Below are 12,838 nucleotides of genomic sequence, written 5' to 3' on the forward strand. Positions count from 1 at the left end.
AGGGACACCACCCAAACCAGCATCCTCCAGCACAAAGCATCCTTCCCTGCCCAGGCTGGTGCAGGTGTTACAGGATGCTCTGTTCTGGGGCTGCCTCCTGCAGAAATGGGCAATGCTGTATGATCACTGCCAAATTCATCCCCATCACAAAAGCCAGCTGTTCCCCCAAAAACTCGAGTGCAATTGCATGGATAGGACGCCCCGTGGCTGCAACACGCTGCGAGATTGGGCTGGGGATGGCGAGCACCAGCTCTTTCACACCCTGCTTGCCAATTCATAGTGTACTCAACAGGGAATGGGAACCAGTAGAAAAGAGAGAAAAAATAGCTCTTACCTGAGATTGAGAAAAAGAAGGGAGGCACAGGAGACTGAAAGCAGCCTGATGGAGTTAGACCTTGAGTTCTCCTACCTAGAACAGGACATTGAGCTGGACCTAGGTGAAACCCCAGCCCCTGTCCTGCTGCAGTGCACAATGCTGCCCATGGGGTACTGAGCACAGGGCTTGGTCCACGCAAACCAGACCTCAGCCAGAGCTCTGCATTCTGCAGCCACACTGGCAGCGCTGAGAGCATGGCACGAAGGGAACACAGCAGGGCATGCAAGAGGCTAGCCATGGCTGTGATCTTCCTGGCAGGCTGCCCCCAGGAGCTGCGACACAACACAGCAGCTGCCTCCTGAACTGCGTCTCCAGAACAGCACCTGGACCCCATGTAGGAGCAGAGGGGAAGACAGGCTCGGGAAGCAGATGTGGTGATGTTGATCAAAGCTATGGGAAACTACAGCAAGGCACCATCCTCAAGGATTTGGGGCTGAGACTGCCACGGCACCCTTGAACATACGGCTACTCCTGCTCTGATCTCATCATCCAGGAAGTCCAGCAATTTAAGAAGTGGTAAGACATGCCAATGGCAGCTCTTTTAACAGCCTTGTGGAGGATGGCAGGGCTCTGAAGCGTCTCAAGCTTCTGAAGAAGCTGGAATTGCTGGCCTGCAGACTCTGGAAAACCCTCTCTGCACAGTCCCTGGAGGGCTGTGCAGTCCTATAGCACCTCTCCCTGGAGATGGAGGGATGGGACTGGCTGTGCAGTCAGGGAGGAGCACGGATGGAGGCTGCCTCTCCCTGCCCAGCACAGCCATCCCCTGAGACAATCCAAGTCCCCTCCTGCAACAGCCAGCTCCAGGTGAGGGGTGTAGAAGTGGGCAGCTCTTGCTCCAAGTGCTGCCCAGAGTCAATCCATCCCCATCTTGCCCAGCCAGGAGGATGGGCTGTGAATCCCCTGCAGATAAAAAGACTCATCCTTCCAAAAGAGGATGTTCAAAGGCTTCATGTGGAAAGGCCTCAGAAAATAGCACTGAAAGGCACTGCTGATTTATCAACTGACCAGATTGTATCCTCCAAGTCACTGAAGACCACAGAAGTCAGCGTTCTTCTTGCTGCAATTCAGCCAGATGCACCAAACACACCTACGCGGAGGAAGACTCCTGCATGAGGGCTTGCTTTCTGCCCTAACAGGATCTTTCATCACATACTCGAGGCCATACCCCCCAGCAGTGCCTGCTCTTCCACTTTGGAAGTTAATTCCAGGGGAAGGAGGCACCACATTGCTGTAGTCCACTGACTCAAACCAGCTCACTCACCAGCTTCTCTTGCTGACTGCCCATGTTCATTCCCCTTACCTGAGCATGCAGGGAACTGCCTGGGCTTCTACCAAAATAACCACTCACACGTGGTAGATTTTACTGAACTATAGTTTAATTTCATGGTTGTCATGTCTGTACAACATTGTACAAAATATAAACAAAAAGAACATTTATGGAGCAGCTTCATTTCAAAGGTGACACTAACATGGTAGTTCAGCACTGCTGCATCCTTTTTTTATGGCACTTGCTACAATAGCTTTAAGTGCAGCATTGATCTGCTCAAACAAATGTAATGGGTTCTAGATTTCCATTCATTCTCATCAGTGCATTTTCACTGCCAGTAGCACTACCTTGTGTTAGCCTCATCTGAGAATTTCTCTTGCCTAGATAAAGCTAGTAGACAGATAGTCCTCAACTCAGAGGTTAAGGGAAATAACATACATAGCTGTGACTGGTAGAATACATGCACAACTGCTTCTACCAGAAGTAGGAAACCTGCTGAGAGTTAGGTGAAATCCAAAATGAGTGCTCTGGAGTAGAAAGCCACAGGCCAAAAGGCCAGCTTCGCAGAGATATGGTGTCATGAAGTGTTCTTGCAGCAGCCTGACAGCAAGTGAGTGCTGTGGCAGAATGGTCTCTCACATCTGTTTCCCATCCAAAGTTTCATTTTGGCCAATTATATTTCCTCTCATCTTCTGTGTTCCTGAAGCTCTCATCTGTGTTTTAAGGGTGGTAGTGGAAAGCCACAATCATTATGAAAAGACGCAATTCTCTTAAAGCTTTTTTTCCCCCATTTTGACTACAATGCAGCATCAGGTTCAAAATGCAACTATTGGATCTGGAAAACACTCAGACTATAATGGACATCTGAAAATAAATATGTAGCCTTTGTACAAAGCCAGTTCTCAGTGAAAACCTTCTCATTCACATAGGAGTGCAGAGGAGTTTTCAGGAAGTTCATGCTACAGGGAGGAGTCTGAAAATAAGAGAAAGAGAGAAGTAGAGCAAAATTTTGTCACAGAAGACAACTTGAAAGGTATACTGAAAGGGAAACCTGAAAAGTTACAGGGTCAAGAGGATCAATGTCTGAAAAAGCATGACAGGGATCTATTTAACCTGTTTCTCCATTCATATAGTTCTACTGAGGTGTCTTGAATTGCATTAAAATGAAAATATTTGACTTAAAGTAAAGGATGTTTCATAATGAACCGAGGAAAATGCTAGTGATATTTACCCATAAGTATATTCACCAGATGCTCATCCTCAGCCAGCTACACTCATTCTGCATTCACGCGAGAATCCTCAATGACCCTGTTCAACTTACATCTTACTGCTCTCTGTCTTCCTTTCTCATTGCCTTTGGCCTTCTTCCTTCCTGCTTCACCTAGCATGGCTATTGCACTGCAGAGAAATCTAACCTAGATGTTATCATATGGTCTGGTTTGGGCTGGGATAAAGTTAAGTTTCTTCACAGTGGCTGGTATGGTGACATGTTTGGGATTTAGGAGAAAAATAATGCTGATAACACATCGATGTTTTTGTTGTTGTGAGCAGTGCTTACACTAAGTCAAGGACTGTCCAACGTCTCATATCACCCTGCCAGTGAGGAGGTTGGAGGTGCACAAGAAGCTGGGGTGACACAAAGCCAGAATAGCTGATACAAACTGGCCAAAGGGATGTTCCATACTATATGTTGTCATGCTCAGCAAGAAAACTGAGGGCGTTGACTGGGGGAGCTGCTGCTGCTGCTGCTCAGGGACTGGCTGGGCATTGGCCAGCAGACTGGGAGCAATTGCATTGTGCATCACTTGTTTTGTATATTCTTTTATTATTATTTTAACCTTCTTTTTCTATCCAATTAAACTGTCTTTATTTCAACCTGTGAGTTTTACCTTTTTTCTGATTCTCTTCCCCATCCCACTGGTGATGAGTGAACAAAAAGCTGTGTGATGCTTCGCTGCCTGCTGGGTTTTAACCACATCTTATTAAAGATGGGATATTTCTTTCTAAAAGTTTTTCTCAAGATCAAGCAAGGTCTCTGGGCTCATGTAGAAATCAAGAGTTTTTCATATCTGCCTTCTCACATCTGTTTCAAGTGATCACTTAGGTAAACTAAAAATTCTATAAAGCAGGCCAAATGCACACAGTCTCATAGGAGATCGCTCCTGTCAGTAAATAAAGCTGTATGACTACCATTTTTAAGGCATCTTGACAGCAATGATATGTATCTTCAGAATACAGGAGGAAAGAAAAGAAGTATTAAAGATTGTTACCTTTAATAGCGAGGAAGGCTCTGCTGAACACACGGCCCAATTCATTGGCGGCTTCAACCATGTATTCTCCTTCATCAGCTTTTGAGACCCCTTGGATCACCAGGGAGCAGACACCAAAGTCATTTGTGCCAAAATAGGCAGGATCGCTGGAGAGGTCTCTACTGTCCTTATACCAAGTGATCTTTGGAGGTGGATGGCCTGCAACAGCACAGCTCATACGGCACTCACTCCCAGTAGTCACCACATGAGGCTTCAAAGGGACGAGGAATCTCGGGGGCTGGTTTTGATTAACTCCTCTGTATTTCTGTGGTCTGATATGAACTTCAGCTGGTAAAAAAAAAACACAAAGCAACATACAAACTCAGATACTGCTTCATGTTCAGATAGAAGTCAAAGAAATCAAAGGACTTAACACATGCCATTCTGCACTGCAAATAGCCAGAGACCCCAGACACCTGTGGACTGTAATCTGTGTTTCTTCTCAAATTGGTCAGAACTTAACCTCAAAGTCAGAAACTTGAGTTTCTGCAAAACTTACGCCTTAGATTTTGCTGGATACTAATTCTGTTACAAATTATCTGTTAATAAAGGCTGGAAGTAAAGGTTCTATCTGTTTTGCAACAATGTCTGTGCAAAAAGGGCGATCCTTCCCTGCCAAACTGGGATTTCTTAGGTTATTTTTATGCACTCTTATTTTGGGCAAATAAATACTAACAGGAGGAGAGATCTATTTCAATATAGTGTGTTAGAAACAATAACAGGAACAAAGCACAACAACATTGTTACACAGATAGCTATACGTAAAAGCTGTTTTACCCTTTGTTTTTTTAATTCTCCAAGGCTGCACAGTTTCAGATGGACCACTGGATCCCAACTCATTTTTTGCCACAACCCTAAAGTAGTAGTCCCGGCCTGGGATCACTTTGGTGTATGTGAATTTGTTGGTGTAGATCAGGTCACCCACCACGTGCCACACGCCCTTCTGTGATTCACGTTTCAGAACCGTATAGTAGAGATTGCTTTCCCATTTCTCAGATGCTGATGGCTCCCAGGTTACTGTCACTGCATTTGGCACATTCTCTTGCAGTAGAATAGGTCCAGGGTTTTGCGGGATATCTGTCAGATTAAGACAAGTAATATTAAAGATGTAGGGAAACTTCTGCTGCATTAGACCCACAGCCTCTTTATGGACAGAGGGAAGAGATGAGGGTTGGTACAGCTAAACCTTTTCACCTCTTAATGAGACAGCTTGAAGAGTTGTTCTAGATATGAATTAAGGTTATACAGCCTGCTACTGACCAAGCTCAGACCATTAAAAAGTGCATGAGCCTCTCTCCTGTGGTTGACACTATTCATCTGCATGACCTTATCTGTTTAAGCAGTCACTCTGGTAGCCAGGTCTATTCCTAATCAGTAGATTAATCTGTTGGGCAGGCTGGGCCAAGTGATACCACATAGCGGACAGACTGCATCTTATGGAGAATTGTATTCATTCTCCTGGTGCCTGCATTGCTTAACCACATCAGAGCTCACTGTGCTGAACTCAGTTCACTACCGACTGTAAATCTGTACACACGCGTTTGTACTTATACATAAATACACATGCTAGTGACTTACCTGTAACTTGAACTTGGAAGCTGAATGTTTCTCTTTTCCCTGACCCATTCTTGAGCTCAATGGTGTAGGTGCCGCTGTCAGTCAGCTCAGCTGCTTTAATCAGCAGCTGGGAGGTACCATCTTTGGTGCTTATTGTAGCCCGGTTTGAAAGGAGAAGCCCATCCTTTAACCAGGTCACCTCTGGATCTGGAGATGCCTGTGAAGAATAGTACCAGTTACAGTCCACCTGCTTTGCCTCTAAATTATATCTTTACATCTACAGCTTCATTATTTTGTCCCAAATACTCAAATGTGTCGCATAGATGTGCAACATACACAAGTACCAGAGATGGATCTAAGAGCCCTGGATACAGAGCTGCTCAAGAGTTCCTCTGCAAGTTTTTCTTTCTATCTCCTGTAAGAACATCATTGTACTAAGGTGCTCAGGAATAGCTATATCGAACAAGGTGTGCTAGGGCAAAAACAGATGATATCAGTAGTTAACATTTTCTACTTTAAAAAATATCTGCTGTTTTTTAAAGGAAAGAAAAAGAAAAACATCCTCAAAGTGTTAATTTCTATTCTTCCATCTTTGGTCTCCATACTCCAAAGGAGCAGATGAGTTGGAGCAAGACCAGGAAATAAGCACACTTTGCCTTCATCAGCTTTTTCCTGAGAACCTAGGCTTAACCTGTTTTGTTCCAAGCTTATGTCAAAGCAGACAGGGCTTCTGTAAAAAGCCTATTTTTCAAGGAATAGGGCTTAATTCCTGCTGTTTAGTAAGACAGTCACAAGGATGTTGCTATAAAAGCTACCCTAATGCCTTCTGAGGGAGATGGAGGGAAATCGACTGATTTTTAAACTAGGTATGACGGATCAGTACTAGATTGAGATAATACTGAGGAAGTTGGAAGGACAGCATTACAAGTGCTTTATTTGCTGAGGTTACTGAGTAACCACAGTCTCATAAACCACTAAGACCAAGCGTGACAGCTGAATTCTTGTTGTCGTTTTCCTCATACAGAAAGTATACACAGCACAGGCAGGTTAAAGGATTTGCTGAGTGTCTTGTAAGCAAAATTTCACACCAAGAAAACAATAGCTCAATTTTCATGTCTACTACTGATATACAAAAAAAAAAAGAGATGGCAATTTCTGAATTACATTTGAAAACTTACCTCGAAAGGAATATTTACTCGGATAGTATTTCCTGCTTTTATAATCAGGAAATTTTTCACTGTATCATCTATTAAGAACCTGGGAGAAACTGGAAAAGACAGTGATTGCAACAAAACATTGTATGTTATGACACAGTCATTGGCTGACAAACTCATATGCATATGCTAGCCTTTCCAACAGGTAGTCTGCAGGCTGTTGATAAACTCAGTGGGGTACTATCGAAAAAAAGCTCCTTGATTCACTACCAAAGTTTCTTGCTAGCCATTACACCTTTCAAATGTTATTATTGTTTATTTAGCACTATGACTATATGAGAGGAAAGGATGTTAAACTACATTTACAACAGTGTTTGTATACGTGTGATATCTCAATCATGGATAAATTTGCTCTTTGATACACTTCAACCCATGACATGATGGATCTCTTGTCTAAAATAATAAACTGAAAACTCTACTTCTCAATTAAAAAATATACAAACAAACAAAAAATGTCAATGTAACATATGTGGCTTCTGTCTGGTGATCATCGCTTTGGCATAGCTCCATGGTGGGGTGTGGGGGACAAAATGTAAATCCATATAGAAATACAGTTTTGAGGGTTCTTGTATAGTAATAACAGGAGCTAAACACAGTCTATTACACAGTTTTACCTTTAGAATTTCTTGATGAGGTAACCAAATAACATTCTAGAAGGGCAATGTAGTACTTGTCCCTGTGCTACAGCCTAGGACTTTAAAGAAAATCATCACAGCCACCTACAGATCTTGCCTTCATCTTGTTACCTACAGAACAATCTTGCTCATGCTGAAAGAAGCCCACTAGACTTACCAACAGTGGAATCGGCTTCAATGAAAGCTTCAAGCTCTGCAGCTTCTCCTGGCCCACAGTCATTGAGGGCTCTCACACGTAAGAAGTATAGCTCCTTGTTTTGCAGGCCTTTAACTGTGTAAGTGGTCGCCTCTATAGGAAGAACATTGCATTTGGTCCAGTCGAGGTTGTTAGAAGACCGTATCTCCACATCGTAGCCTTTCACATCATTCCCATCTTTTGCTTCAGGTCTCTTCCATGTTAGGGTGACACTAGTGCTGTCAGTGCTGGTTACTGCGAGGTCCCTCACTTGACCTGGAGGTTCTGAAAAGATAAATTTTATTTACACTATTTTTCTAGTATTCCTGCTACACTTCTCCCCACCCACCCCCAGCTTTTCAGTCACTTCCTGAGATCCCCAATATTCTTGCAGTGCACTAGATAACCCTGTTACCTTGCCTCCGTTTTGTCCCAGTTCTTCAAACCTGGATATAGGTGCCTGCTCCAGTGAGCCATGCAGTACAGTCTGCAACAATCCTGAAATGGTCTGCAACCCATCCTGAATCTCTCTCCACACCACATAGCTCCTGCACAGGGCATCTGTCATATCTTAACTGAAACATCACACAGTAAACCCTTCCATTCCTCCCTCAGGAAGATAAAGGATTCTCAGCCGTGAAACATTCCCCAATTATTTGATCTTTGTCTTCATATACTTTTACAAAGTACTTACAAACATCGCCTGTGCAATGACATCCCCAGTCTACATTCAGCTTTACATATTCCCAAGCCAGAAGGATAGCAGCTGTTCACTTACTCATGGAATCTCGAGCAAAGACAGGCTGTGACGGTGCGCTGATATCTCCTACACCAGAAGCATTGACAGCTGCCACACAAAATTCATACTGCAGACCCTTCTTGAGATCGGTCATTTTCAGCTTCTTATCTGCAGAATGAAAACAAGCATGTTGGCTTGGGTGAGGAGTACCCCAACAAGAAGTGGCAAGACAACAATGTTCTACTTTACTGCATCCATGCAAACTACAGATTGCGTAATTCTGAGGAGCCACGTATGTGTCCACCGCTGTCTCCAGTTCCCTTGCCCTTCGCTATCCTAGTGTATACATACTACTGTGATATGTTCATTGTATTCCCTTTCAAAACAAACAGACTCTGAGAGCTATTAAGTTACAGAAAGAATATCCACTGTTTTTCCTCATGATATGGTTTAGTGGAGGGCTGTTAGAGTTAGGTCAGAGGTTGGACTCGATGACCTTGAGGTCTCTTCCAACCTAGAAAATTCTGTGATTCTGTGATTCTGTGATATAAACCTAAATTCTTCTGTATTACCAGGTAAGAGGTCCTAGTCTGCACCTGATGGATAATTGATAGCTATAGCCCAAATACATTTAGGAGCTTATTTATATCACTTGTGTTTCTTTACCTTCCCTGCATTTCTGAGTTCCTGCCTGCCTAGTTCTTAGCATGAGGATTAAGGACAGTAGTTCTGCACACAAAATTAAGACTTCAGTTCCAGAGATTGAAGAAGAGTTGGAAGGCAGCAACGCTGCTAAGCATGTTACCTTCTGAACTCAGCTGAACTTATGGCTTTTTTCAAGTCTTCCATCTTGTTCCAGGATTTAAGTAAGCTACCTACCTGCTATGGGCACACTGTTGACTGGCACCCAGGTCATGGTACCCTTCTTGCGTTTTTGAACGATGTATCCCACGATTCGGGAGCTGCCAGTTCTACGAGGTGTTTTCCAGGAGATTGTGATAGTGTCTTTGCTGACACTGATGATCTCAGGGGGTTCTGGGGCACCAGGTGTAGCTGGAAAGAGAACAGTGTTTCATTATTAGCAGATACACTTGCAAAATAAGGAAGTGTTCTGAGTTATTTCTTCTTCCAAGTTTCCCCAATGTATTTATATGGAAGTGCTTTGAAAACAATAGGGCATCCGTAACTTCTTTGGGCAACCAGTTCCAGTGCCTCACCACCCTCATAAGCACAGAACTTTTTCCTTACGTCTCATCTAAAATCCACCCTCTTTCGATTCAATACCACTACCTTTTGCCCTATAACTACATGACCTTGCAAAAAGTCTCTCCTTCCTTCCCACAAGCCCCCTTCAACCACTGAGAGTCTGCAACAAAGTCTCCCCAAAGTCCTCTCCTCCACGCCAAACAACCCCAGTTCTCCCAGCGTTTCTTCATAGTCGAGGTACTTCCTGCCCTCTGATCATTTTCATGGACCTCCTCTGGACCTGCTCTAACAGGTCCACATCTCTCTTGTGCTGGGGACCTCAGAGCTGGATGCAGTACTCCATCTCCCTTGATCTGCTGGCCATGCTTGTTATTTTTTTAATGAATCCCAGGCTACAACTGGCAAGCACAGATTTTTGTGAAGAGTTCACAGCCATGATTCAGGTTTAGATCTGTAGCAACATCCAAAATGCAGCAAGTTTCCATTCATGTCAGCTTTGATAATTTCCAGTAGGGTTGCAGAAAACAGTTACAAAAAAAGTTATTCCTTACCTTTACTGACAGCCTTTACTTCCTCTGATTCCAGTGCATCGCTGGTTCCCTCTGCATTCACAGCCCTCACCCTGAAGTAGTAGCTCATGTCTCGTTCCACTTTGTTGGTAGTGAAAGTAGTACAGCTCCTGGGGGTTTCTGCAAGAGCCACCCAGTCGCCCTTGCCTACCTCCTGCCTCTCCACAATATAGCTTTGCACTGGTTTGCCCCCATCATCCTTCGGGGGTTTCCACTGAATCGTGATGTCATTTGCAGAGCTTTCTAAAATTTTCAAGGGTCCTGCAGGTGGCTGTGGCTTGTCTGAAAAGATGAACACAAGCAGGTTAGCTCCAGTTCCAAATGTACTCCTGGGTTTGGAGCAGACGTTGTTTCTTGCTCACCAGCTGGGACATTCAGTTTCTGATGGTACTTATGACTAGTTGCAGAATGAGGGCCAAGCACCTGAACTGCCTCTTCAAACATCCACTCCTCTAACTTTTCATAAGGGTGTAGGAAGCTATGCACTTGCTCCATGGGCTGATTGTTCTCATACAAATTATACCAAGACAGCTCACTTATAAAGCACACCATCAGTTCTGATCTTTCAAAAGAGCAGAGACATTTATGGTAACATGGAATTTGGCCTTGATAATCTGATTATAGATTTGCCTGTTGCATGTAGTCCTGTCTTCCACAATTTCCCAACATTCAAAAGTCAACTGATGAGGCTGTCCAACACCAAACAAGATTTGTGTCGTCTCGTATTAAAGGGGAGGAAACACGTCAACAACTTTTGCTTGTATCTTAATTTACTGGAAAATTACATAGCCTTGTTCATCTTGGAATAGCCAATAGTCCTAAATAAGATTGTGACCAGCGTTACTGGTTCCACTTCCTAAGCCTTACAATAAAAGACACTGTAGATGTTACGGGGTCTTACCTGTTACCTCAACCTTTAGGTCAATATCTAAGATGCCACTGTCATTCTTCAGCCTGACTTTATAATCCCCACGGTCCTTTCTCTCAGTGTTGGAGATGGACAGCATAGTATAGGTGTCTGTTTTATCAAGACGAATCCTTGAGTCATCTGCTAGCTCCATTTTGTCCTTTAGCCATGTTGCTCTGACTGGTAGCCGGCCTTCAAAAGGGATCTTGATCTTTATATTCTCCCCTGCCTTGGCCACAGTAGGCACACTTGTTAAGTTTTTCAGGAGAACTTTGTCAACCTGTGGAGGATCTAAGCAGATAATACAAGCTCATTAAAAAACGCAGTTCAAAGAGGATAAGGCCAACCTTGGAGGGGAGGGCTTCTCTACGTTCATTGTTGCTGTATATTTCAAACATATATTCCAAAATATATTTATTTGGTTCTTTGGGGACTTATCCAACCTGAAAAATCGAAGTTCATGATGCTGCAAACTCATTGACCTTCACATTTATTCTTACACCCAGCATTTCACACACACGCATGCAACTTTGCTACAGGATAATTTTCACAAAGTATTCATGATATCATACTGTCCTTTTCACTGTAGCAAGTTTTGCGTAGGCAACATATTACACATATAAGAATGAAGAATCCCTTTTGATAAAGTCATATGTGTGCACCCACAATCTTTGAGTTAGTAGTAGAAGCTAGTCATAAAGGCTCCCTAGTTAAATTTTTATGCACCAACCAGTAACAAAACATTCCCCATATTGATGGTTATTATAATAAAGTCTCAATAACCAACTATAGGTCCTGAGGGAATGTATTGCATCACTCACCTTCAACAAAAATTGAAGCTTCAGTTTTTATATCTCCAGCTTCAAACCTGTATTTCCCAGCATGAATATCTTCCACTTTGCTAAAAATTAGTTTGTGGACTAGACCTTGCTTTTCAAATACGACTCCATCCATGCTTGTTAACTACAAGATAAAACACAGGGACCCATGCTTAATAAAAAATAAAAAGACAATCCAAACAGGCAAAATTTTGAAATGTAATTGAAATGATTTATGAATGTCATGTGTTTAATTACAATAACATTCTGGGATTACTTATCTGGTAACTAATTCAACACCATATTCCCCACAAAGGCTTGAATCAAAGACCATTAAAATAAATGGTAATTCTAATTTGACTTCTGATCTTAAAACATTCTCCAAACCTTCGCTTTCTATTCTTAATGCTGACACTTTAACCCAGGCTCAAGGATGACCACAGTATCATATGGATCCCACAATTTGAACTAGTCTGTTATGATCTTTTGGGATATGGAATGTGATGTCTATACTTGATTTTAAGCACTAATTTGAAAGAGTACTTTCGGTGTTATACCTGCCTGAAGATCATTTGAAGATTTTTTTTTTTTTGCATATTTTTCTCATGCACCAAAATAAAGAAAAGGGATTCCATTTCAAGTAAAAGACCCATGTCATCTTCACCCATGGAAAAAGAATGGAAAACACAAAGCCTCCTGCTGTCAGCAAGAATGGACATATCTTGCAGCAGGAATGCAAAGAAATCTCAGTCAGTTTCTAACAGGAAGTTTAGCTTAAACAAGCTCCTGCAGAAGTCTTCTAGGGCCATGCTGAGACCATAGTAAGACCGGCAGAGGGAAAGACACCTCAACATGCTACTCAATAAGACGTAGAGCCAGAGAGCAGAGCACAGATAGCCAAAGAAAAAAAGCAGCTACAGGACACCGACCTTTAATCCATCTTTAAACCAGGTTCCTGTCAAATCTTCTTTATTGACAGCACAAGACAGCTCAGCTGGTTCCCCTTTCTGGACTCGGACATCAATTAACTGCTTGTTGACATGACAGCGTGGTGCTAAGTGTCCAG

General features: G+C 42.9%; 1 protein-coding gene across 1 annotated transcript in view; it reads right to left on the minus strand.

The window, feature by feature from the left end:
* Positions 1-3,899: 3,899 nt before the first annotated feature.
* IGFN1 (immunoglobulin like and fibronectin type III domain containing 1) overlaps positions 3,900-12,838 on the minus strand; it is a 37,650-nt gene continuing 28,711 nt past the window's right edge. The window contains exons 13-23 of the mRNA XM_032203007.1: positions 12,702-12,826; positions 11,776-11,917; positions 10,949-11,245; positions 10,030-10,329; positions 9,152-9,325; positions 8,312-8,440; positions 7,516-7,818; positions 6,688-6,776; positions 5,531-5,726; positions 4,730-5,029; positions 3,900-4,240 (exon numbers count right to left, since the gene is read on the minus strand). Of these exons, the coding sequence (XP_032058898.1) occupies positions 3,900-4,240; positions 4,730-5,029; positions 5,531-5,726; positions 6,688-6,776; positions 7,516-7,818; positions 8,312-8,440; positions 9,152-9,325; positions 10,030-10,329; positions 10,949-11,245; positions 11,776-11,917; positions 12,702-12,826 (2,396 nt within the window). The remainder of the gene's footprint in view (positions 4,241-4,729; positions 5,030-5,530; positions 5,727-6,687; positions 6,777-7,515; positions 7,819-8,311; positions 8,441-9,151; positions 9,326-10,029; positions 10,330-10,948; positions 11,246-11,775; positions 11,918-12,701; positions 12,827-12,838) is intronic.

This window comes from Aythya fuligula, chromosome 25 (genome assembly GCF_009819795.1).
Source record: "Aythya fuligula isolate bAytFul2 chromosome 25, bAytFul2.pri, whole genome shotgun sequence".
Lineage (NCBI taxonomy): Eukaryota > Metazoa > Chordata > Aves > Anseriformes > Anatidae > Aythya > Aythya fuligula.